Source organism: Coloeus monedula, assembly GCF_965178545.1.
Source record: "Coloeus monedula genome assembly, chromosome: Z".
Taxonomy (NCBI): domain Eukaryota; kingdom Metazoa; phylum Chordata; class Aves; order Passeriformes; family Corvidae; genus Coloeus; species Coloeus monedula.
The window spans coordinates 20727684-20755336 of NC_138822.1; the positions used below are offsets into that span (position 1 = coordinate 20727684).

The following is a 27653-nucleotide window of genomic DNA, read 5'->3' on the forward strand; positions in this document are numbered from 1 at the left end:
CATACCCCTCATGTTCTCGTTAGTGTTCTTTCCATCATAGCTGTTCCTTAGGTCTACCTCGCTACCCCTTCTTAACCTTCTAGGAAATTTCAGGATTGTCCTTAAACCCTGCAGATACCCATTCCATCACCCTTCCTTCCTACCACTTTGGAGACCTCCTTTTTCAGACAGCCAAGCTGTTCTTAAGCATCAGATTCAGGTGTCTACTTTTCTTCTTATCCTTTTGTCCTAGTTTAGGCCAAAGATGTGTGAGGACAGAGCCTGGAGCCATGTGGGCCTGTCTAGACTGTTACTCTGTACCACTCAAATCATTGCTGGCAGGTGGAAGTCACGGAGTCTCACTTCCAAGATGAAGGGGTCATGACTTCTGGTGGAGGAAAACAGGGGCAGTGCAGAGGTTTGGCAGCCATTTTCTCCCTTTCTGGGGGAGTGTGTGGTGACTGGAATGGTGGGTTGGTGCTGGCCCTGACTGTACGATTTGTCTGCCATTGTGGTTTTTTTCATTGTCTTGGTCTTGGGAAGAAAAAGTGCAGGTGTGGAAAGTTTGTGTGTCATTGTTTTTCATTGTCTCAGGCTTGTGGGAAAAAAACGTAGTGGAGGGAGTGGTGGGGTGGCACTGTCTGTGACTCAGTGAGCATTTTGCATGTAATCACCCTCTACACTGTTACTGTTTGCTTTCTATCTCATTGGTGTTTCCAGTAAGTTGTTATCTCAATCCATGATTTCTGTCTTTTGTTTCTGTCACCTGAGGGAGGGGTTGGTGGGGGAGAAAAGCTGTTGCCTGTGGTTTAATTTCCAGGTGGGCTTAAACCATGACAGACTTTAATTGGCATCCAATGTGGGGCCTGAAGGGTTGAGATTACAATAAATCTGTACAGAATTGGTTGGAAACAATTTTTACCTAGGTATTTTGTATGAAGTATGGAGCCTCATGCTTCAAATATTGCTTGTCTTTTCATTTGTGTGTGGTACCTAACCCTGTGTATACTCCTGCATGTGCACTATGTGCCCATTACAGTGCTCTTTTTGAGAGCTGGGAGAGGAATCAGGATTTCTTTGTTGATGTACTGTGTGATGACAGCTTATGGCATGATAATATCAAGGGCAATGAGGGTCACTTGGGATCTGTTTTCAGTGTTTTCTCCTGCCCTGGTCGTGGGTGCTACCTTTGGGAATTCATTAATAATCATACTAGGCCTAGGCCTGTGGGGGGGAGCAAGGGAGGATGATTTTCCCCAGACTTTCACCCTCTTCCCTCAGGCTTGTTACAGCAGCTTTTGAGAATTTTGACTTCCCTTTGGATGTTAAGGAAAGCATGATCTTGTTGCTAATTCTGCCAGGTCTCCTCAATGTGGTCTACACCATGTTTAGATTTACAAAAGAGATTTCTATGAAGGTCATTCAGAGATTTGCCTGGAGGATGCATAGTCATGAGTACCATGGAATGTGAGAAAAAATGGGCCAGTTTTGCAGAAAATTCTCTGCTCCAATAGTTTGGAAGTCACCCCTCAACAACTACAGCATCTTGTTAAAGTGGCCAGGAAAATGCTGTGACAGCTCCAGAGAGGAGCAACTTTTTCCAGTGTCTTGAGCCCTAGCTACAATTTTTCAGAAACTGCTCTTCACTAGACAGCATGCTCAGGGGGAGGAGGAGGAAAACAGACCAACAGGCACCACGGCCACTCAAACTGCAGCTGAACCAGAGGAACAACCTGTGCTGGTAGCAGCTGCCCCTGTACAAAAGAAGAAATCCAAGACCATATCAGTTCACATACGGATGCAGAGGAAGCAGGACCTTCATCCTGGAACAGGAGGAAGAGGCAGGGCCAGAGATAATCACCAATCTATATCCCTGGCTGTGATATATCTGAAGAGATTTCAGCCACCAGTTGGGTGAGCCCCTACTGACCTGCGTGGTCTGATGTTGAGATATTGAAGCCCATGATATGAAACTAAACTGTAGTGAAGCCAAGCACCTGGGATCCCTTCCCCAGGATGTGGGTGTTCACAAAGGCATTTGGAAGAGGACAGAAACGCTCAGCCTTCGGAGGTGACTCCTTTCAAGTGTGAGAGAAAGGTATTCTCTCAAGGATGATCTAGTAGCACACCCAGGCAGGTGGGACACCATGGAGAAAGGTATCCAGTACCTGAGAGAATTAGCTGTGCTGGAGGTAATCTATATGGATTCAAATAATGAGCCATCCCCTGTAGATCCAGATGAGGTCCAGTGTACACAATCCATGTGGCAGAAGTTTGCATGGAGCTCATCATCATCGTACACCAACTCACTGGCAATGATGTCCATGAAAGGAGAACAAACAGTGTTTTAGGTGATTCCCTGGCTCCAGCAATCAGAAGATCATATTTTTCTTTCTCATTTTCCTTACTCTGTCCAAGACTGAAGACAGAATAAAAAAAATTTAGGAAATTAGAGAAAACATGTCCCACGCCGCATCAGTATGGATGAGAGTCTCTGCTACTGGGACCAAGCAGCCCTCTGCTCAAGAGAGAGGGTACACACCAAAAGGTAACCTGTGGTTTTAGCTGCATGACCACAGAGAGGAAGTGGTATGAAACACCCACCTCTGCTCTGGCAGCATGGATATGCGAGTTGAGAGGAAGAACAACCACTATTGGAAGTTCTTCAAGGAGGAGATGCTACTCCAGTTTCGAGTGGGCAAGTCCTCAGACCAAAGAGCTGATGTTAGTTTCAATCCTCTTGAAGGGACCTCCAGACCATATTTACGAGAAGGGAACAACAAGTACTATGACCAGAATTAGAGGGGCCCTTCCTCCAGCCAGATGGAGGAAAGGGACAATAGCATCTACTGGACTGTGTGGATCCAATGACCTAGCATGTCAGTCCCACAGGAGTATCAAGACTTAGTTGACACCAGCACACAGTGTACCCTGATGTCATCAAGATATGTAGGGCCAGAATCTATCTCCATTTCTGGGGTGATGAGGGTATCCCATCAGCTGACTATATTGGAAACTAATGTAAGCTTGACCAAGAAAGTGGAAAAAACACCACATTAAAACTCGTCCAGTATTCTTGGCACGGGTTACCTCAGGAGGGGATATTTCAAGGACCCAAAAGGGCATTGCTGGGCTTTCTGGGTAGCTACTGTGGGGACAGAGGAAATTAGGCTGCTGAACACCTTACCTGGTCTCTCAGAGGACCCTTCTGCAGTGGGTCTGCTGCGGGTCGAAGAACAACAGGTACCAATCACTACAACGGTGCACCATTGATAATACCACTCCAGCTGGGACTCTGTGACCTCCATCCATGAATGATTCCTGAACTGGAGAGCCAAGGAGTGGTCAGGAAGACTTGCTCACCCTTTAAGAGTCCTATATGGCCAGTGTGCAAGTCCAGTGGGGAGTGGAGACTGACAGTGTACTACCATGGCCTGAATAAAGTCACACCACTACTGACCGCTTATTTGCCAGGTGTGCTGGATCTTCAGTATGAACTGGAGTGCAAGGAAGCAAAGTGGTACCACCACTGACATTGCTAATATGTTTTTTTCCATGCCTCTGGCAGCAGAGTGCAGGCCACAGTTTGCTGTCAAGTACACCTAAAACTGACTACCCCCGGGGTGGAAACTCAGGCCCGCTCCTTGTCTTGAACTGATCCAGACTGCACTGGAAAAGGGTGAGGCTCCAGAACACTTTCAAGACATTAAGGATGTCCTTGTGTGGGACAACACAGCCGAGAAAGTTCTTGAGAAATGGGAGAAGATAATCCAAATCCTCCTGAAAGCTGGTTTTGCCATAAAGCAAAGTGACATCAAGGGACCTGCCCAGGAAATTCAGTTTGTAGGAGTAAAATGGTGAGATGGAGTCATCAGGTTCCAAGGTGGTCAATAAAGTACCAGCTATGTCCTCACCAACCACCAAGAAGGAAATACAGGCTTTCCTAGGCACTGTGGGTTTTTGGAGAATGCCAACAGTCAGATTGCAAACCCTCTTTATCATGTGTCACAAAAGAGGAATGATTTCTAGTGGGGTCCTGAACAACAACAAGCTTTTGAACAAATTAAACAGGAGATTGGTTGTGCAGTAGCCCTGGGGCCACAAGATAAGATGGGAAAGATGTGCTCTACACTGTAACTAGGGAGAATGCTCCTTTCTGGAGTCCGGCAAAAATAACCTTTGGGCACTCATGGATGAAGCCTGGGATTGTGGAGTCAGGGATACGAAGGATCTGAGGCCTACATCCCAACTGAAAAAGAGGTCTTGGCAGCATATGAAGGAGTTCAAGCTGCTTCAGAAGTGATTGGCACCAAAGAACAGCTCTTCCTGGCACCTCAACTGCCAGTGCTGGGTGGGACGTTCAAGGGGAAAGTTCCTTCAACACATCATACCACTGATGCTACACAGAGTAAGTGGATCGCTCCGATCACAGATGGAGCTCAAACAGGAAACCCAAATCACCAAGTGATCTTGGAAGTTACCATAAACTCTCCTGAAGGCAAAAATCTTGGATCATCATCATCATAAGAGAAAGAGATGGTGGTGTGCTGAGGAGACGAGATGATATAATCAGCTACCTGAAAATGAAAAGCAATACACTCCCTTCTCTGAGGGTTCCTGCTGTATTGTAGGGTCAAATTGAAAATGGAAAGCTGCCATATGCAGTACTATGTGGCAAGTCGCAGCAGGTAGTGAGGGACAAAGTGGATCAAGATACAGAGCTGGAAGCCATCCAACTGACTTTAGATATCACTGAACAAGAGAAATGGCTAGTGCTCTACCTCTACACTGATGGATGGTAGCAAACACTCTGTGGAGGTGGTTAGACCAATAGAAAAAGACTAATTGCAGTGCAGAGGTAAACCCATCTGGACTGCCGAATTGGGGGAGGACGTCCCTGCCTGTGTAGAGAAGTTGGCTGTAAAATTGTGTCATGGTTATGCACATGTACTCAAGAGTCAGGCTACTAAACAGCATTGCAAGAACAGACAAGTGAATTAAGCTGCCAAGATTAAAGTACCTGGTGGATCTGGACTGGCAACATGAGAGTGAATTTTTTCTGGCTCAGTGGGCCCATGATGCCTCATGCCATCAGGGAAGAGATGCAACATACAGATGGGCATGGTCAAGTGGTGGACTTAATGATGGACACTATTTCCCAGGGGATCGATAACTGTGAAACATGCTCTGTGATCAAGCAGGCCAAGCAAGTAAAGCCCCTGTGGTATGGTGGATGATGGTCAGAATATAAATATGGGTAGGCCACATCGCACTCTGCAAATCTGCCAGAGTAAGCACTCCGGTTGACAATGGTGTAAAGAACCACTGGATGGCCAGAGATGCACCCTGTGGCTCATACCTCTGCCTGGAACACCATCTTGGGCCTTGAAATCAAGTCCTGTGGTGATATGGCACCCCAGAAAGGATTAAAAATTGAGTTGTACAACAGGACTCATTTCAAAAATAACCTCAGAGACCCCTGGGCCAGACAGCACAGTATTGAGTGGGTATCATATTCCCTGTCATGTACCAGCCTCTGGGAAAACTGAACAGTACAATGCACTGTTAAAAACCACACTGAAAGCAATGGGTGGTGGGAACTTCAAACATTGGGAACTACATTTAACAAAGGCCACCTAGTTGGTTAACACCCGAGGCTCTCCCAGTCAAGCTGGTCCTGCCCAATCAAAACCTCCACATACTGTAGAAAGGAGTCAAGTCCCCATGGTACACATGAGAAATGTGTTGGGGAGCACAGTTTGGATTAGTCCTGCCTCAAGCAAAGGCAAACTCACTCATGGGATTGTTTTTGCTCAAGCATTTGAGCACTCTTGGTGATGCAGATGGATGGGGAAACATGATGTGTACCTCAAGGGGATTTGATTTATGAGTGGGAATAGTCTGTAATGTCAGACTGTGTATGTAATGTTGGTTGCTGAATGACCCTGCCACTGTGTGCCATAACTACCATGGCCAGTGAGCATGGACTGCTCCAGATACACCAGTCACGAGCTCATGATGCACCTTGCAACCACCTGACAGCACAGCAGCCCTCTTGCCCTGGAAGACATCTAGGACAGAACTCACAGGCATGGACTTAGTGAACACAACAGACATCGTGGAGGGACAACCATTGACAATGGAAATGATACCTATGCTTGTGTATATTTTTTAGTGTATATATCTTTGTAAATACTTGGAAGGTGTAGGCTCTGGCTATGATGTAGATGGTATAGAATAAGGAGTGGGTATTGCCCTAGTTTGGCCAAAGATGTGCGAGGGCAGAGCCTGGAGCCATATGGGCCTGTCTAGACTGTTATTCTGTACCACTCAAATCATCGCTGGCAGGTGGAAGTCACGGAGTCTCACTTCCAAGATGAAGAGGTCATGGCTTCTGGTGGAGGAAAACAGGGGCAGTGCAGAGGTTCAGCAGCACTTCTCATTTTCTCCCTTTCTCTTCTTCACATTTTCTCCCTCTCTGGGGGAGCGTGTGGCAAGTGGAATGGTGGGTTGGTGCTGGCCCTGACTGTACGATTTGTCTGCCATTGTGGTTTTTTTCATTGTCTTGGTCTTGGGAAGAAAAAGTGCAGGTGTGGAAAGTTACTCTTTGCTTTCTTATCTCATTGGTGTTTCCATTAAGTTGTTATCTCAACCCCTAATTTCTGTCTTTTGTTTCTCTCACCTGAGAGAGGGGTTGGGGAAGAGGGGAGCAGCTTCCAGGTGGGCTTAAACCATGACTCCTTTCCAAAAACAAACCTTGAAAAGGTTAGTGTCAGTTTCATGGTTTACCCCTAAACTTGCAGTTGTTACTGGGTTTTTTCTGCTTTCCTTAGTATCTACACACTGCTCACCTGCAGTCTTTTGCTGTAAGCAGCCTATTTCATATATAAAGACACACAAACACACAGACACACACTTGCTTTGTCCATTCCTTTTCTTTAAAGGAAAAGAAATAATCCTCCATATCCATTTCCATTATCTTGCTTGATGCATTTTCAAAGCAGCAACTTCTTACTTTCTCCTCTGGTGGCTTTCATGCTGAGGGACCTCTTTTTAAATATATCCCAAACTACTTGATTATGCTTTAACATATAATAAAATATCAACCACGTCTGACTTTCTGTTGTGCTGTGACTACAGCCCATCATTCCTGCCCATATCATCTCATTGTTTGATTGTACTTGCCCACTTTGTCTTATGTTAGGCTCTTGTATGAGGCTGTCTTTAAGATTCTTTGATTTTGGGGAGAGGATTTGTTTACAGTGTGAAACATAATACAGCATAATAGTCTTTGGATAATTTTTGTAGGTGCTATGTTGTTACAAATTATACAGAATAATACATTTCCTTCTTACCAAAATACTCTCATTATGTTATCCTTAAAGTCAGTGGACAACTGGTACCATTGAAGTAAAGTTCTCTTAGCTGTCTCACAAGGGTGCCTGGCAACCTTTAGGAACATGCTGGTTTTCATCAGAAGAGTTGGTATAGTGATTTTTTTGTCTTTTTTTTTTTTTTTTTTTAAGACTAAGGAATTGTTCTTTTAGCAAAGAATGTAAATAGGTTATGGAGATGAGTAGCCTGTTATGAATATCTTGAATATAGTGCAGACCATTACAGTGAAGCTCAGAAAATGAGAAACAACCCCCCAAACTTGTTTTTATTTAAACTTTCCTCACCATTTGTTTTTGTAGCTCATAAAATTCATTCCAAATTTTCTTTTACAGGTAAAAGTGACCCGTTTTGTGTAGTTGAATTGAACAATGACAGACTGCTGACACATACTGTCTACAGGAACCTCAATCCAGAATGGAACAAAATCTTCACATTGTAGGTGTTTGTATTTAAATTGGGGGAATGGATGGGCAGTGAGTTTTGGGCACTTTTTTGGAGGTGAGGGTGTTGGAGAGGGATAAAAAATACTTAGTGGTAGTTCTAAAGAAGAATAGTGATGACATACTGATATTTCTAAACTGAACATCTGAATGCATTTTGAGGATTAAAACCACCAAAAAAATTAAAGAAGTGGCATCATTTTAAACGTAAAGATGCCAGGTCTGTTTCTTGGAAACCAGGTATGAATAATTCTATGCACACCAGACTCCTGTTAGGTTCAGCAAGACTTTCAAGGGCCAAATCCAGTGTGATGGATTTGCCCCTGAAGTTTAGAGTGGGGGAAAAAAGATACTGTGATTATGACCTTCATTAAAATGTGGTTGTTAACTGTAAAAATCATTAGATAACTACATAAAGTTAGAAATTCTATTTGCATTTATAATTCTCTGAATTATGATGAAATACTTTCCACTTCTTGTTTCCATTTACCAGCTGCACTTCTCACAATACCATCGAGTATCATACTAGTACAATTCAGCTGTTGGGTAAAATGCAGTCTAGAACAGTTTATTGGGAAGTGATGTGATTGGTTCTTTTATCCTTGTGTTCTTTTAAAGACAGTAAAAGGCTTTGATAAAATAGAAAAAAAAGTCTTCCACGAACAAAATGTCCTTGTTGTTTGCCTTGCTCAATTGCCTTTTTTTTTTCCTTTCTCACTATCTGACTGTAATGTGACACCAATGAGTAGAAAAAACTTATCATTGCAGGTCTCACTGCTGCTGAAATCAGTAACAATCCTCTGCAAAACGAGTAGAAGCTTTAGTTTTGTGCACACTTACTTAATTTTATCGTGCATGAAAATGCTATATTTTGCCCTTAATCTCAAAACTTAGTGTGATTTTAATTTTTGTTTTCCCCTCTAGATTTGTCATTCACATATTTAGCATCCACAGGTTTTCTTGACCTGCAGTGAGCTTTCAGAAAGGAATTCAGAACAAAAGAAAAAAACTCACAGTAGTTGTACTTTACAACAGCTTATTATTGTAATTCTCATTTCTGTGTCTGCAAAACCATGCTAAATTGTTCATTAATATATTTATTATTATTTATTAATAGAGCCAGTAACTAATCATGCTCTACTTCTCGACAGTGTTCTCTGCTCAAGGAATTGCCTGGATTTGTAGAGGACAAAAGACTAATCAGAAATCAAATAGAAAACCTCTAAAGGCTTTCAAGGCCTTCGTTCTATGTACATTTGCATTTATCCTCAGATTTCATAACTAATTTTTGGGCTAGCAATCCCTCATCTGGAGGAGCATATTTTACTGAAGTTAAACTGCTTTGCGTAAATTTTTATTTCCTGGATCAGCCATTCAATCAAACATGAGTTCTCTCAAATAATTATTTTTAATCAAACAAGGAATATTAATTTTTCACCCAAAAAAGTGACATTTCTTGTGTGTGGCAATGGAGTATTTAATAGCTTGCAGTCTTTTTTCCCCAGTTGTACCTGAGAGATGCAATGTTCCATATTGTTTGTAATTTGTTCCATATTTGCTGTAATTTGTTGTGTATTTGTAATTATACGAGGATTTCCGAAATAAAGAGCTTGTTCTTAGTGCAAGGATATGTCCTTGTAGCTTGTAATTATTTCCACTTACAAACCTACAGGTTTCACAGTATTTGCAGTCAGAATTGCCACAAGGGTAGCAGTGTTTAAGAGTAGCTTTTAAAAGCTCTCAGTCCTTCTGCTAGTGGCTGTAAATCCCCCAGTGCTGCTCCTTCCAGGTCAGGCAGTGCAAACCCCAGGTAGGAGATTTAAAGCAACATCCTTCAGAAAACTTCAGTTGAAAAAGCCTTGCAGAGAGAGAGAAAGAGTAATCATTGGAGCCCTTAGAAAGCATTTTGCTTATATGCAGAAATGTCTCATTTACTTAAGTTCAGTTCTCCTCCATGGCTTGTAAAAATAGACAGGTATCTGTGCTAACCTTTTACAGTTTTGTCCTTGGTACCCACTGGTGTAAGTGACGTCTTTCTTCTGTGTGTACTTCTCTTTTTGTAGCAATATAAAGGACATCCACTCGGTGCTTGAAGTGACAGTTTACGACGAAGACCGCGATCGAAGTGCTGACTTTCTAGGCAAAGTTGCTATACCATTGCTGTCTGTAAGCTTCATTCACCTGACATACTGCTCTGAATTTTTCCTGCTGAAAGGGGGGAAAAGAGGAAAAAAAAAAAAATTTGCAGCTCTGAGTCTGTCATTTCTCAACCAAGGTCTGTAATAAGAACACTAAAATTTTAACATACTCTATTCACGGCCATGTTGAATCCCATGATAGTTAATTTTTCCTGACAGACTCGGTCCTGGTAATGAACAGGTACTTGTCAGACTTGCCACAGTTGTTTTGGGTTCTCTGTCAGTTTCAGCAGCTGGGGGTCAGGGGTCACCGGGGGGGTGTATTCAGCGGAGACCGCGAGACAGACGGCTGTCATGTCCTTTTCCTGCAGATTCAAAATGGTGAACAGAAAGCCTACGTCTTGAAAAACAAGCAGCTGACAGGGCCAACAAAGGGGGTCATCTATCTTGAAATAGATGTGATTTTTAATGCTGTAAGTCTTAACTTTGGGTTTTTTTGTACTGCTAAAGACTTCAGTTTCATGAAAGCTTTTGTTCCTGATTTGTAGAGAATTTCTGTCATTCCTCATTTTCTCTAAGCCTTGATGTATGCTACAGAATACTCTTCTGCCACTGCTTGGCACACCCACTCTTTTTGTTGCTGTTGCTGCTGCTGCTGCTATTGCTGCTAATGTACAGAGCAGCAACTCTTGTCTCTTTGTATGCTTATGTGTCCTGAGCTTGGCAGCCATGACTTTGAAACATAGTAAATTCTGCGAATTGAAGCCTTCGTTATTAGTAAGGAGCAAGTGAACTTGAAATACTGACACACGTTTTAATGCACAGGTGAAAGCCAGCATACGAACTTTAATGCCAAAAGAACAGAAGTACATTGAAGAGGAAGACAGACTGTCTAAACAGGTAAAGAGTAAGGAAACACTAATCCCTTCTAAAATCTGTAATATCAAGTGTGCACATTCAAATATCTGGTATCATACTGCTGAGAGTAAAGAATAACATTTTTATTACATGTTTACAAAAGAATATGATAGGTTGAGAAGTCAGAAACAAAATACATGGGTTTAATGTGTCTCCTCTATAAATTGCTGCCTAATTTCCATGAAATACATGAATAAGAACACAGTTGAAACCATCAGGTTTCACACATATCAGATTATTGCACAGGTGCATGTAAAATAAGTCTTGCATAAATTTTTGCTGTTAACTTTGACCCAAAAGTTCTCCATTTGTTGCAGGGTAAAGAGTCAGCATTCATTTAGCCAAATTTTAAACAAGTTACTTGAGTAAGGTTTGAATCAAAGGTGAAAGCAGACTAAAACTCTTTGGAATCCCAGGAGTAGGAAATGTCTCAACTCTTTTCTACTGGATATTTTTGCTACACATAATTTTCATGCTTTGGTAAAAAATAATTTAAACCCACATATTTTTTTTCACTTGAACTGGTTTGGACTCAGTTTTTCATGTTCCACAAATGATGAAACTTATATGGAGAGAATTGGTTGGACTATGGGAACAAGATTTTTGTTGTTTTCAGTGAAAAGTCAAAGGTCTCAGAACTGTTTTCTTTATTTCTGAAAGCTTGTAGACTTGAATATGGTTTAAATTACCTGCTGAATGAATTTTATATCAGTGTATGATATAATTCATTTAAAAAAACATTTCAATAGGCAAAATCTTTCTTTATTTGCAATTTTGAGTAATGCAGTTACTAAAGCTGCATTTTGCACTACTATTCCAGCAAAGAAGCAGCAAAGCCTTTTACTCAATATTCATTATTCTTCCCACTTTCATAAAAGAAAATGGCATTGTGACTTCTGCAGATGGCAGGAAGAGTGATCATTTTCTATGCGATTCAGCACACAAATCCTTCACTGGTTTGTTCACGTTTTGTGGTGAAGTGTGTTGTCATTTTAGAGGATCTAAGTACATTTTCCTGAATCAAAACCTAGAACTCTTATTTCTTACATATATATAATTTGAAAGTATGCAGATTACTTTGGTAAATACTTAAAACAGTGTTTTCAAAATACATTACCGCAGACATTAAATGATGCAGATATCTTAATTATATTAGAGCAGTAATGTTGCGTGGTTTCAGGTTAGTGTCCTGCAGCATCATTTTACTTTAAAAGGCCAACATTTGTTAAGAAAGGCTTAATAAAACTGAAATCTAATTAACAAAATAATTTGTGAAATTTTTCAAGTGGCATTTTAATGCTGAACAGTTTTTATACCATATAGAATTAAATTCAACAAATACCAGTTGACACAACTAAAAATTCTCTCTCTTCCAAGTCTCAGATTTTAAACTAACTTACCCAGTTTGTGAGCTAGAGAGCTTAATATTTGCTCAGCCTTCACCCAAATTGGGACAGTATTGTTAGCATGAGCGTCTCCTGAAACACTTGAATGAAAAAGAATGAAAAATATTTTCATTCTTTCTTCTTTTTAACAGCTACTGTTAAGGAACTTTATCCGGATGAAGCATTGTATCATGGCACTTGTTACTGCTGTGTGCTATATTAACAGTTGTTTTGACTGGGATTCTCCACCAAGAAGTCTAGCTGCTTTTTTGGTATGATATTCTTTATACTATTTTTAATCATCACAGTGTGTTTGTGTTCTAGACTGAGAGACAATACTGTGTAGATGTGGAGGTTTCTATTTAATTTATTTAAAACTTTGCATTATGATGATACCATAAGTCATGTTTATTCAGTTTTTTAAAAAAGCAATTAAGTTTAAAATGTCACACAAACAAGATGGAGTGGTTTTTTTAAATTTATAACTACATATATAGTATAAAGGTAATTGCTTATATAAGTTACAAGCAGGTGATCCAAATCAAAATAGAGTCAGTGAACTATGGATAATATATTTTAAGCTTCTTGCAAATTACTTCAGTTAAATTTTGTTTGGTCCCCTTGTATATTGAATAATGAATCTTAAAGTATTTTTGATTATTAATTATTCAAAGATGGTGTTCCTAGATAAAAAAATCCACCAAAATAAAAAAAACCCAGCTTCAAAACCATTAATGCAAACAAATTAACACCTTTTAGTCAGCAAGCTCTGGTCATAGTTTTTAGTGAATGGTTTTTAGTTAATTTGTTTTTAGCTATTTAGACAAATCTGCTGTTTCTTCATGAACATTATCTTCATTAGTATTAACCTTTATTTTTCTGTTAAAGTTTGAAAATTCCAAGCATAACTTAGATTGCATTGGGTTACCCAGATAAATATCTCTTTATTTTGAAAATCATAAGAGCTACTAACAAGGCCAGATTCCCAATTTATTTTTTTTATTAGAATCCCACTAGGAGTAAAAATGTATCCATGGACATACTTTCTGGACTATCTAAATTTATTAAATTGGCTGAAATACTGAGATTAGGTGCGTCTCCACCATGATTATGAAAAGGGAAAGGTTTTGGTATAACTTTGAGTAATTACAGACATCGTCTGGTGACAGTACTTTTTACCTGGGTGCCTGAAGGTCAGGTGCCTCAATTTTGGAGAAATCAAACCAGGCATTGGAGCTGGCTGTGCAGTGAAATGGGGTAGTTGGGTGTGTCACCAAGTCTTGCTGTTTTGCAGAAAGTTTCTTGTTCCAGGGGGCTCCATTTGTACTGTGTCGCTTGTTAAACCACCTTGTGCCTGTCAAGGATGGCAGCACGCTGTCGGTGCTTGGTTACCATGTTTGTTGGGAGCACAGGAGATACACGTGCTCTTCAAAGAATCAGGGGTTTGTACTTGTACTGATGTCTGTAGTAATGACACTATGTGCAAAGATTAAATACTGTTTACTGTAGAAAGGCAATCTCTGATTTCAGTTAAAAGTTATCAACACTTCATGGGAAAATGCAAGTTTCAACATAAAACTCAAATGTTTATATTGCCCTTACTGCTCCAGTTAGTAAGTATTCATCACTCGAAGCTGTATTTTAACATGGATATGGAACACTCAGCTGTTGCCAGCAGAAGAAAGGAAAATGAAGAGACATCCTATTCTTTGGGCAAATTAATTTTCTTTTTCCTATGGCACATTGCTGTGGCCAAGGAAGAAGTTGTGTTACTGTTAAACTGTAATTTTTTCTGGTCAAGAAAAAAATCAGTGTCATAATAAGTAGCAGTGCATAAAGCATAGAATTTGAGTAGGGAGGTCAATAATCAGTATGTATTTTTCTTATAGTTAGAGTGTATTGCAGTAGAAACATGTCCCTGATTATATTTTTATAGATATATTCATATTTTTCATACCTATCTATATATAAAGACATATATATCAAAAATCTGATTTTCTTGGTTTTCTTACAGTATTTGTTTTGCTATGTAGGTGCTGCAGTAGATTTTTATGTTTACATCAGTGCTGTGATAGTACAGATGTATTCCTGTTCTGCATCCAAAATGCATCCTGTGCTTTTCAACCTGATGCTATTCTCTCTAAGGATCAAATAATTCCTCTGTCAGGCAAATGAAGTTTTTGCTGGCCAAGTCAAATATATGTGAATTTTTATCATGATTATAAGCTTTGGGTTTAGATGGTTTCTGGACTTTCGTAGGCTCTTGAAATCATGAGAGTAATCAACTTGCTTGTGTTATGATGAATTATACTTGCACTAAGGTTACATTTGAATTTAATAGAGTGTATAAAATAAATGTACCTATATGTTTCATTTTCATCTCTTCACTATAATACAAATTATATCTCCTCTTGCAGTGTCTCCTAGAGGTTAGAAAATGTCACAGTGAAATGTCAGTGCCAGAAAGGAGATGAGAAACAGGCTGTTCTGGAGGTTTTCAGCTCTTTAGGCAGGCTAATAAACAACATACAAGAAGTAAAATTTTAAATTAACCATTTCTTCTATCCTGTTGGATTTGAAAATATACCATGATGGGTACATCCTGATACAGAGTTACAGACATTTCACGTAAGTTGCATATGTAGGGGTTGATATTTCATATCTCCCAATGCCCCATGTCCTTGGCATTACAATTATGGATACTTTTTTCTAGTACCTTACTATGTGGCTTTTCTTTCTGATGGGGATACGCAGGACCACTGGTGAAGAAACTGGACAAATAGCTCAGTTTTCAAAAATGTAGTTACTGGGATAGATCTGGGAGGGAGAACTACTCTTGGAAACCTACAGAAAACCTTGATTAATATGATAACTATAATAAGCTACAGTTACCTGCGTTATATGCCTTGTGCACTCTTCACTGCGGTTTTTTTTAAAGTCATTCTCCTTGGAGAGTCACTGTTAGTCACCAAGGCTAACAGTGTTCATTGAAAGGGCTTGCTGATTATTTATACTCTTGAGTTTAGCTGTCTCAAACTTTTACATTATTTGGGACACTTTAGGTACAGAAATGCTGTATTAAAGCTTTAGGATGATTCTTTCTAAAATCTGTCTGAAGGCATCAGCTCAATGACCAGTGTTGCCTACGCTGTACATAGAGATACAGAAACTTGAAGTTAAGTTTTCAGTGTTCTAGACTATGCATTTTCTCAAGTAAACAATATTTACCTGCTTCTGTTAAACTTCATAAGCTCATTACCTTCACTGGGGATTTTGTCTGAATGACTTAGGGTTTTCACTCCATTTCTTTTTTCTATGCTTTGGTAATTCACAGCAGAAGAAAAACTCCTTCCAATATATATATTTTTTATACTTTTGTGCTGATATAACTGTGATGTATTAATAGCTGTTATTTTTCTAATACTGAAAGATATTAATAAATTAGTCATGAACCGTAGGTTGATCTGGCTAGCTTATGACTTTGTCTTAGAGCAGTTAGAAAATTCTATATTCTCTCCTGCTTTTTTGTATTTATTTCCTGTTTAATAAAGGAAGTGCGTAGCAACAATATTAAGTCAGTATTTCAGTTCCAGAACAGCTTTATTATACCACATGTCTAGAGGCTGATCAAGAATGTGTTATGTACCTATTTTTATGCTTCTTGAGAACCTAAATACAGTGGGAAAAAACAGAATGTGTAGAGAGCCTTTGCCATAAAATCACGTTTTTCTCTGTTTAAAACAGACCTTTGCACTATTTAGCAGTTAATTTTTTTTTTTTAATTGGGTAATTAATATGGTACATTTCAGGCAGAAGAACTGTAGTATAAAGTGTGCAAAAGTGGATGTTTTTTCTTCAGATTAATCTACTGTGGGCACTGAAATGTCAGCTAAATTGGTCCTAATTTTGATCAGCTTCTGACCAGACATTTGTGGTCTTATAGATGTCAGTGGGTGCAACACGAGGGGAAAAAGGTGTGTATTCTTTTTTCCAATACTAGCATTTCTCACTGTAATGAGAAGAAAAATAATTGGACAATGGAGCTATCAGTAAAAGAACACACTTCAATGTGAGTCAATGAATTATTTTATGGGACTAACTTTAATCTTGAAGTGTGATTGTAGATAATTTGTGCTACCATCTGTCCATTTGGAATTCTTTTAGCCATTTCAGTCATTATAGCGTAAGTACTGCTGTGTTTAACATTAACATTTGATACACATTTAATTTCTGTACTGCTCTGTGGTCCTTAGGGAGCTTTACTCTAGTGCTACATGAGAGAGACAAAGTATTGATCAGTTAACATTTCAGCTATGTATGTTGCAAAATTAATGAAAATGCCAGACAAAAATGTCAGAGTGCACAAAAAGGTAAAATTTAAATTTGGAAGTTTAATGAAAAGTTTAAGATGCGCGTTGTCAAAAGCATCCCCTTGCCTTTAAAGTACTTTTCATAACTGAATAACTAAAGAGAACCACATATTTTACTTGGAGGATCACTAAACATGAAATATGAGGGAGTATATCATCTTCAAAGTGTTTGGTATCCCAAAATGGCCTTGGTAAAGTACTTAATTGCCTACTTGAACATTCAACTGTTACTCATAAAATAAACTTCCTTTCTCACTTGGAAGCTGAGTGTCCTCACCTGATGAACACACATGTTAGCCTCAAATTAAAGCTTCTTATGAACACGGTCTCTTATACCTGTTCTTCTTCTTCTTCTTATTCTCTCTTATGCATACATAGAGAAAGTACTTTTGTTCTTTCTCAGCCTCTCAAATATTGATAAAATGACTCTCCCTGCATCCAAGTCATTTGTCAGGTCTAACTCACCTTCACTTTGTCTTCTAGCATTACAGAATTCATGTGTGAAAATGACATAATAGTGTTCCTTGCTTTTGATTAAGTGTTAGTTCTCTTGCACATGCGCCATTTAGTTGTGGAGGTGTCACATTAATTAATTGAAAAGGAAACAGGAAGGAAATGAGACAGTAAAGCAATTTTGTCAATTTGCTTAGCTTTTCCCTAATAAAAGGGGAAGCAATCACTACTGTGTATTTTGGAAGCAATGTTCACTCAAAGATGAAAGACAAAGATTATGTTTCCAGAGAGACTTCATGTGACACCATCAGGAGTTGGCACGCATTTGTCCTAATTATTACATATTTTCCTTTTTTTCCCAGACTGTAATAGTAAGAGAATCAGAATTTTCAGATATATTAAAAAACTTGTAGATGATCCCATTGTGGATACCATTATTGAGGATACAACCTTCAAATTGTTTTTACTAAACCTGGGTGAAAAGTATCATCAAATTATCTTTGCCACCTCTTGTCTAGAATTTGAAATTTAAGTAAGTGCTGGTAAGGTAGTTGCAAAAGCTTTTTTTGTCTCCCAAAAAAAGCCTTTCCAAAAATTGTTGTTGCTGTCAAAACTGCCTGTTCTCCAGAGATTTACAGAGGCAAAGTGACATCACAATGGCAAGGCCAGGAGCAAGATTCATTTCTGATGCAGGTTACACATATGTGTAAGAGTCTTTCAGCTTTTTGTCATCTGTATCCTCATCAGCAGTTTAGAAGAAGAAGTGGACCAGACTGCTGTGGGGTTTGGTGGGTTTTTTTTCAAAATTGAAGCAGACAAAAAGAAAAGTGTTCTAAGTTCTGTTTCCTCTTTCCTAACTTTCTATATATCAGCAGAACTAATGTTGGACCTCTGCAAAATTACAGTGAAATTTGAGATTTTTTGCAACACTTAGCTATACTTTGTGCCAGGTTTTAGAAGGTGGAATAAGAAAGAAAAAACCAGCAGAACCTGGTATATATAATCATAGAGATCCATTAGCTATTAATACTGAAAGAACATACCAGCACCAGCTGTGATTTAAAAAACACTTCTTAACTATAACAAATGAGGAATGACACTGGTGTGGAAAAACTGGTGTCATCAGTCCACATCTTTTGTTTCACAAATTGTGTGTTTGCAAATCTGAGACAAAGAAAGACAGGGGAATATTTATATATGTAAAAGCCTCTTTTAGTATTTTATTTTGTTTATAAAAAGTCACTTTAATTTGACTTCCTTCACAGAGTGAATGCATACTTGCATTTAGCAGTGAGATTTATTGCCAAAGCACAGACCTGTGCTGTTTTCAGCAATGTAGAGCATCCTGTGTACTGCCCAGCTGCTGTCCCAGAAGAGTATGTGTCTGTCTTAGGTTCTCTGTCATTTCTGCCATCACCATCCAGGTGACTGGGGTGCCCACCCAAGGTTGTCTAAAGTGGCACTAACTCTACCTTTAAGCACTTTAATTGCTCCCCCAGGTGTTTATTTTACCTGCATATATATTTTAGGTACCTAACTAGATGCTGTTCTGTGTTTCTTCATAATCTTAAGGTGCTAAATCTCAAAACCACCTATGCTGTGTGGGGAATTACTTTCCTTATTTTATAATATCAAACGGGAATAGGCAGCAGCATAAAGCAACAGTATCCCAAGTCTTAGACTTTGCCTTTAATACCAGACCATTTTTCCCACGTATTTTCCTTAGAAAGCTGACAGTATTCTGAAAGTATTTATCAGATCTTTTCACATGCTATTACAGCTGCATACACCAAAAGTCTGATGCACAAAAATGTGTAGAAGTTGATAAAAACTATTATTTACTCTACTGTATTTAGGATTACCTAAAACGTTCTAAAAACAAGGTTAGATTTCCTGCTAAGGCAGTGATGTGACTAGAATTCTGGGCAGCCAGTTTGTGTGAGTTGCAGTCTTGCTCTGCAGTATGTTTCTCATAACCCGAGGCAGCCCCCCACTGCCTGGTGTTACTGGAAGAGTTGCAGAGTGGACCATTGGGTCCTCAGAGAGGGCTTGCATTGCGTCACCAATTCTTACTTGCACGCTCCTCTTAAGTGCATAAACTGTCCTGAGTGAAAAACTGCACTTGAAGGAATTCAGACATCATTGATACTGAATTTGGGTGATTACTAAATAGTTTGGGTGTTCTAAAGTAGTTGTGTATTCTATCATACTCGGGTTCCCTGAGGTGCTATTTCACAGTCATTGCAGGTGATCTTGGCCATTTAACTTCCATGACTTAGATACTGCACATGTCAGAGTTATAAGATACCTTACTTTTTCATCATCTTTTAATGATGAGTCGTATGAGAACCAGCACATTATAAAATCATGTTACAAAGAGTGTTTTACTTCCTTTTTATTTTAGTAGCAATAGGTATTACAAAGGTTTGTTTTGAAGTGAAAGAACTGTAGGACACACTGATTTCACTGGGCCATTCAGTAGTTAAAATAACATAATATAATGGTTTTGCCAAATGTTGCAGTGTAGTAACAAAAGAAGTAGGTATGCTGTGTTTTGGTAAGAATAGCCCAAGTAAGGTAAATCAGACAGAGAAGCAATGTTTCAAACTTTTGAAAATACAGTGCGCAAAAGGCTTAGAAAGGACAGTATATTCAGAAGTTAAATTACCAGTTTCTTCCAACTGCTCTTTAAGGAATTGTCAGTGTACAACTATAAAGTTTGTTTAGCAAAGTAGTTTACTACCCTGTAAAGTAGTTGTTTGTTTAGTATGTATGGAGCTGGTAGGTGAGGATGTAAGTGTCTGGGTGGAAGAATTAAGAAAAAAACCATTTCTTTTCATGTGCTGGATTTTACTGGAGTAAAAACACTTTAGACAATTTTATAACATTTCAAATATGCATAAGAAATATATTTGTCTTGCTTATATTGTTTAACTCACAATTTTATAATTCCAGTTTTATAAATTCACTTTTAGTAGCTGAATGGGAAATCGAGGCTGTTAAAATAAAAAAACCCTTAGAGCATATTTTGTGTCTGCTAGTGCCACATATGCTATATGACTAATAGTAATTGCTTTTATTGGTGATGTAAGTAAAGCCTCTGAAGAAAACAAAATCATAAATAAGCATTGCAAGAGTCATGTGAAGTTTTGTCCCTTTTTCCTAAAAAATGAGCGTCTGCTGCACATAGCTTTATCCTATGTTTTTGACAAAAGAGAGATACTGCATGCTTTCCATTTCAAAAATGTCTGGTTTGGACCAGGAAAGGGTTTGAAAGTTTCTTTCATTCTTGGAAATCTCTGGTGGGTGGTGATGATGTTTGTGGTGATGATGATAGCCCAAGCATGAGGTGGACTTCAGTGCAAGAAGCTTTGTTTCCAGTAGAACTCCACTGAGATTTACGTAGGAAAGTCCTGTGAAAGCACTTGTCTTTTACAATTGTTTTTTGTCAAAGTTAGGGAAATTTCTTTGTGACAGAGTGTGAAAAAGCCATAGCACTAGAAATTGTCCCTTGCTTGGGATAACGAGTCTGTGTACTGAGCAGACGGTCTTAATGTCAAGGGGACAAATCTCTGAAGTGTGATGTTACAGAAAAATGTTTAAGAAGTTTACAAATGGTGGATATTTTTACTTCTAAATTATGTATGATTTATAAAGCAGTTTATTAGCATAATTTTTGTTGTATAGTTTCAGTTAAGGGTAATGAAATTTCCATGGAGGTTGTTTTCCATCCCTGAAAAATTACAGTTAAATCAAATTTTTCCAAAAAAAATGATGCTTTCCTGAAATGCTTTTTAAAGTGCTCTTCCTCCGTCCCTCCCAAGGCAGCACCTGTGGATCTCAGTGACAAGGATGAATCATGCAGATTACTATCCAGACAGAATGTTTTCTTAAATTTCTCAATTAAAATTTTGGTTGTGGTTTTGTAAAGAAAATTATCTTGTAGCTTTAGCCATGTTACTGGTAAAGCCTGCATGGCCTATCTTGCACAGTAACATCTTGACCTGGTCATGGCAATATAAAGAGGAGTAAAAACTGCCTCAGAGATCATTTTAGTTAAGTGCCAAAGCAAGAAACAATGTTGTCTAGATAGTTTTTTAATGCATGGAACACTCAAGAGTGTGGACAGAATGTTAAATTTTTACGAAGTGTCATGATTAAGTGACTTCTGCAGGAAAAGAGAATTTCAGTTGACCTTGAAGTAAAAAGCCTGTAAATGTCATAACCACTTGTTCAATAAAAGCAGCATCTTTTGTTTTTTATTTTTAACTTATTTACTTTTCAAAAGAACAAATATAGGTCTTTATACCTGGAATCTGCTTAATACTTTGCAATTAACAAGGCTACATAACTTAAAAGTAGTTTATTTTGGGTTCAGTGGTAGATTGTATTTATTGAAGGGTAAGTATTAACACTTACCAGTAGAAATAACTAACATTGTGACCCCAATTGTTAATGAAAAAAAAAAAAAAAAAAAGGCTGCAGCTGATACTGAATAGACTTATAACTGTATGGCAGATCTGTGTGTTTGTATATCTCCATGAATAACATCTACATTATTACTGTAGCTCTGAAGTTAAAAGAAACCAACTACTTTCCAGGGATCTAAGTGTTCTATGGAAGACCCACTGATTTTCAAAAATAAAAAATTGACATAATTTAGTCTTATTTATTTGGGACTGACCACTACTCTCAGAGCTGTTATTAGCACTGTGAAGTTATCTGTTAAGACTCGTATTATGTAATTGGAACTTTTGGTATTTCCTTACATTTCTCCTCAGTTCTTAATTGCACAGTTTCTGTTTAGCTGTTCTTGCTCTGTGTCTTTCTGGTGCTCATTTACAAGGCAGAGAAAAAATCTTTTATCTCAGACCAGAAGGCACAGGTGCATGTATTTGAATCTTTATTTTCCAATGACAAATTCTTCGTTTACCAGGAAAAATGTGTTTTTAAAATTAAAACCAGCTAATTCCTTTGAAGATGAGTGATCAATACTGTAAGGGATACCAATAATGCTTATTTTAAGCATGTTTTCCCTAAAAAAAAAAAAAAAGACTGAGTAATCTTTGCTTGGTATACAGTATTCTTTTTGCTCTTTTCTCTTGAAGAAGAAATAGTACCAGTAGATAAAGAAGTCCTTTAACATGAGTTAAATTTAAAAGTAGGTATTTTTAATATTTGCCACCATATTAATTATTACTTGCTTAAAGCATCACTGTTGGCAGAGGGATTCTGAGTTAATAAAGACATCATAGCATTAGTATATAAAACACAATATACTTTTCCCAAGACAATGATTACCATCATAAGACCACATTAACAGCACTTAATTCTTATTCCTTAAAAGCACTTGATTTTCATCTGTTGGAAATAGTATCATAATATTGTAGAAAGTAAACATGGAAATGTACTGGAGTGATTTATTTTACAGTAGAGGTAACTAACACCTTGTTAGAGCTTTGTTTCTGTATTGTATTACTCTCTTCATAGCACTGCAGCTTCACATCAGCCTCAATAGGGGTTTTAATCCTGAATATTAAGCTTCTTTAATACAATTCCAGTGAAACATATTAAAAAAAAATTATTTCTTCATCGCAGTCTATTAGGTGGAACATTTGGAAAATAACTTCAGTGTGCTGGTAGGTCTTTATAATGTAGTATTTTCACATTCAAGAATCGCTTTGGCTGTGATTTATGGCGTTTTAACCTTTTAAGACATTTCTGCTTTGCTCCAAGAGTGCTTCAGGTTTTTATTAGCTACTTTGATTTCATCAGTATGAGCAAGATACAACTCTATAAATTACTGGTTCACTGGAACATCAGAGTTGAGAGCTCCGTCAGCCCCATCCAATGGATGGTGGGCCAGTCTGGAGTTACCTACCACAGCCTGGGCTGCCCACCCAGGTCAGGCACCCTTCTGCCTCTCCACTGGAGCACCTGCATACCTGCAAAATGAGCCATGCCCCATTCAGCCCTGCAAGAACAGCTCTATTGTTGCATTTTCTGAGGGAAAATTATTCCAGTTCTACTTCTGAATTAAAAGCAAGGCTGTTATTACTTAGAGGATGTTAGGCTTCACTGCTTTTTTGAGAAAACAAATTTGCTGTAACTTTATCTGTAATTTAGTACCACTTAGGTGCAAATAGAGGCTACATTGTTTAGAATACAAGGCAGAAGTAAGGGTTTGTTAAAGCCATAAAACAGTTGGGTAACTATTGTATTTCCAAAAGCAGCCTTATCAAAGTCACAGGCTGGGTAAAAAAAAAAAGGAAGAAAAAAAACCTCCAACCCAAACCCCACAAAAACAACAACAACAACAAAAAACCCCTCAAGAAAATACATTCATTATACCATTAACCATCTATTGTGAGCTCACTTCAAACATAGTGTTAAAAAGGTAAGCTTTCTTTCTACATGGAGAATATAGAAAAATTGCAGATTTCCCAGAAGTTAATGTACATTTGCCTTGACCAACAGCCTACCCAGAGGATAGTCATCATAAAGGCTACTCAGCTCTTTTTCTGCAAGGTCTTGGTTTGCTTTGGTTTTGCTTTCTCACAATAAATATGGCAGAGCTTTGCTGTCCTCAAGTGCCACCTTTTTGAGGAATATGATGTCAAAATGCTTAAATACAGTTCCCCTTTTGTTGGTTGATTCTTGAATGTCAGGATCTCATAAGAAGAAATAATACTGCCTAAAACTGCAGTCCTGTATGCATAGCCCTTGCAACTGATGCTGTTGAGGTCGGTCCAAATCAGTGAAGTATTTTATTCTGTCAAAGTACGTTTTTAAAACCATGTGCTTGTTCACTGCCATACATCCTGATTAGACAGCAAATGTGCAAACTCTCTCTCTTTATTTTTTTTTTTTTTAGTATGAAAAAAACCCAGTTCGGTTGTAGGAGTTTGATCTTGCTGATTAGCAAAATTAAAGTTAAGAACTTAATGTGGTTTCTAATCATCTGGCAGCTGTCATTAGTGACTGACAATGCAGCTAATCCCCCCTTCTTCCCCACCCCGACACACAAGCCTACTCCTCCATTCCCCCAAAAGCAGTGGCAGCCACCTCCGGGCACACTCTTGGCTGAAGCTGGGAGCAGGGAGTATGTATCTGACCTGGGATCTGAACCTGGGAAACTCTGGTTAGTATGCTTCATTGTCTCCGGATCAGTGCGCTCACCCTTCTGCTCCTTTGCTTACAATGTCTAATATGCCTAATTTGAATTAAATTATTTTAATTAAATCATTCCACTGTTTCTCACAGTGTGAGACAGTTCTAAGAGCTGTAACTGGTAGTGTTATAAATCAGTGTTATAACTGGTAGTGTTATAAATCAGGTGTCCCTCCTTGATTGGGCCAAAGTTAGTGAGCCAGAGATGACTGTGGATTCTGGCACAGGCAGAGCAAAAAGTGTATGTGAAAAGAGCATCGGCACATAAACTGGAACTGAGAAATACAGCAGTTACTTTTATAAACATCAGAAGCATTTCTGCTGGTATTTTTCTCTCAGCATTGTGCCACAAGTGATGGGTTCACTGTTTGCAGGGAAGGCAAAAGGCTGAGAAGGGGGTTTGGGGTTTCTGGATGAAAATAAAGTTCATCTTAGTTTATCTCTGATTTGAGCAGTCCTGTCATTTGCCAGTCAGAGTGTAATGAATGCTTGGCTGCATCACGAGACAGAGTTTTTTATAGGTAACTCCTCAACAGCTGATGACTCTGCACTGTGGTACTGAGGCTTGTATTTATTTTGTTTTCTGCAGACATCCATTCTTTCTCACATTCTTTCTATTAAAATCCAAAAATTTGTCTCCCCAAGATGCAGAGAAGAAAGTAAACTCAAAACCCTGAAAAATTTCTTTTGCAGGAGAAGTGTTTTAAAACCGGGGTGCCTGTGCTCTAAAATGTGATTATTGATTAATTAAATTCTGTTGCCTACCTGGAAATGACAAATATGGCACTTCTTTGAGACCACTTTAAGATCTGGCTGGTAGAACCAGCACCCCCGATAGCTCTGCAGTATAGGACTATCTGCTTGCTCTATGATGTGTCTCATTTCTGCTGACTTTTGATTTTTAGAACTGATAGTCAAATAAAAAAAATATATTGGTTAAAAAATTAACAGATTACTTCTGGGTCACTTTCAGTGTTGACCTGTATGATAGGCTGCATTTTTTTAAGTTAATGCGGTTTAGAAATCATTTTAAGTTTCCCAACATGAAAGAAAGAAGTGAGGTACTGGATTCGCAAACAACAGCTTTATTGGTTTATGACAAGCAATCTATCTTTTTGCATTAGTGTAGCATTCTACCCCAGATAATTTTTCATAATTGGTAATTTGTGAGTCATGTATGTTATCTATTCTTTTATGGGTCTCTAAATAGTGACTGATGTCAAAGGTCATCAAACATTCATAAAGGAAATTATTTTTATTTTACTTTTTCCGTTTTAATCAGTGTTCTGAAGAACTTTATGAACATTTCAGGGAAAAGTAAAAACAAAATAGTAATAGCCATTTTTCTGGAAGGAACTTCATGCAAATACTGTTAAAACAATTCAAAGAAGAAATTAATTTTAGGACATATATGAATTACTATAGCAGGGTAAAAATGTTTAGTTAAGTCAGTTATGATTTATCTAATAATGGTTAGGTTTTAAAAGTTGGAAGTGCTTGTATTGCATATACATGCAGCAAAATTAAGAATGATATTTGCATGTGACTGAATAATTTTGAATTTTTCCCTATCAGAACTATTTTTGCAGTAATCCACAATCCATTGTTTTACTTTCATCATGAAACTAGGAGTGTTTATAGACATCTGCTATCCCCACTCTTTGGAACTATTTAATATGGGCTACAGGCTAAGAAAGTCAAACAAGGGGAAAAAATATCTTTGCATCTAAAATAATAGAAGGCACCAAAATGGCGTTACATGTTGATGCATTAGTTTGTCACAGGCAAGTTATTATAATAAAAGGATTGGGGCATATCATTTAAAATTTTATTATCATAATGAGAAATCTAGTAGGAACTTCACCCTTTACTACTATTTCTCCAGCTACCCATGAACATTACTACGAACTGCACACAGACTTTCTGATTAAAAATTGGGAGAACAGAATAAAATATGAATAAATTCAATTAGTGGCAAAGGCAACTTGAACTAATTTATGGACAACTATAGGAGGCATTAAGTATTTTAAAATGAGTTAAATATTAATTTCACAGTGAAGTTGTTATGAATATCCTGCCACAGCTTGTGTGGTTCTCTCTTCAAGAGTCATTTAAATGTACTCTAAAGAGTTTAATTATAATGAAAAATTTTCTATTAAAAATTATTCAGGATTATCTTCATAAATAAAATAGAATTGAGCTTATTTAATTGTGATGTAATTATATTATATTTAGAATAATGTATGTGTACAATTACAGTAATGTAAACTCCTTTTTTTCCCAATTTCTAAAAATAAGATTAGGAATAGCTGATAGGTTTTGGTCAGATCATTCCTGAAATTTCATCTTAAAATCATGAATAATTGAAAAGTATGCATAATAGTTTGAATCTGAAATCAGTAACAGTATCAATAGGATCTTGTCTTTAAGAGATATTTTAGTTGCTTAAGAATAAAGCAAAAGATATGCATCGTTGCTGAACACTCTTTATTTTGTTCTATGGCATACATCAGTACCATTGGTTCTTCTTTGAGGTTATTTTTTATTTATTTTTAAGCTTATGTTTTGGTTTATTTCTTTGGAATAGTGTTTTTAGACAAGCTAATGAATCCTAATTATTTCAGAAAAGTGGTTTAACCTAGATTATCTGTTCATCTTAGACAGTAAACTAAGGCACTTACTCAGCTCATTAGATAATTGCCTTTGAATGTCAGAATTATTTGAGTCAAATAAAAATTTATGTGGATATTTACTCCCTAAAAGGAATTCAGAATTTGGACAAATGGACAGAAAACAAAGTCTCATTTTAAAATTCATGCTTTCATGGCATGGCAGGGATTCTAAAATTTATGTAATTGTACTTGTGACAGGGTGCTGTCTTTTCGTCGCTATAGATATGAAAAATACAGCCTTTAAATGCAGAACTGCTGAATTATATATCTGGAAGGAAAAATATTCTCAATTATCACTCTATTATATAATACAAATTGCATTTAGTAATATTTATCTTTTTGTTTTCTATTTTTATACTACTTTTGAAACTGTCCCCCCCCCAAAAAAAAAAAAAAGTGGAAAAGAAAAAAGGATGTCAGAATTTTTTTGAAAGGCAGAATGTATTAGTTGTTAATTGCACTGCTTGCTTGAGTCTTAGCTGAAGGTAAATTCAAGAGATCACTGCTGCTACTGCTGTTACCATTTTGTTTTGGATGTATACTGCAGTGGTGTGTACAGGGTGGTGGGCACACCTTTGTGCCCAAAAGTTAACAAACAGAGCCTATGCTTTTAAATTCATATCTTTAAATACATTCAAATCAGTAGGAATATCCTCAAGAGTAAATCTACACATATGCATAAGTATTTGCCATATCTGACCTGACTGGGGAAGAGAGAAATGTGTAAAAGATG

The 27653-nt window shown here is 37.8% G+C and overlaps 1 protein-coding gene across 1 annotated transcript in view; it reads left to right on the forward strand.

The window, feature by feature from the left end:
• The window catches only part of MCTP1 (multiple C2 and transmembrane domain containing 1), a gene marked incomplete at its 3' end in the record, with an annotated part of 236492 nt that overhangs the window by 120391 nt on the left and 88448 nt on the right, over positions 1–27653 (forward strand). Inside the window, exons 11-15 of the mRNA XM_082302006.1 lie at positions 7707–7809; positions 9878–9980; positions 10324–10425; positions 10778–10852; positions 12408–12527. Coding sequence (XP_082158132.1) covers positions 7707–7809; positions 9878–9980; positions 10324–10425; positions 10778–10852; positions 12408–12527 — 503 coding nt within the window. The remainder of the gene's footprint in view (positions 1–7706; positions 7810–9877; positions 9981–10323; positions 10426–10777; positions 10853–12407; positions 12528–27653) is intronic.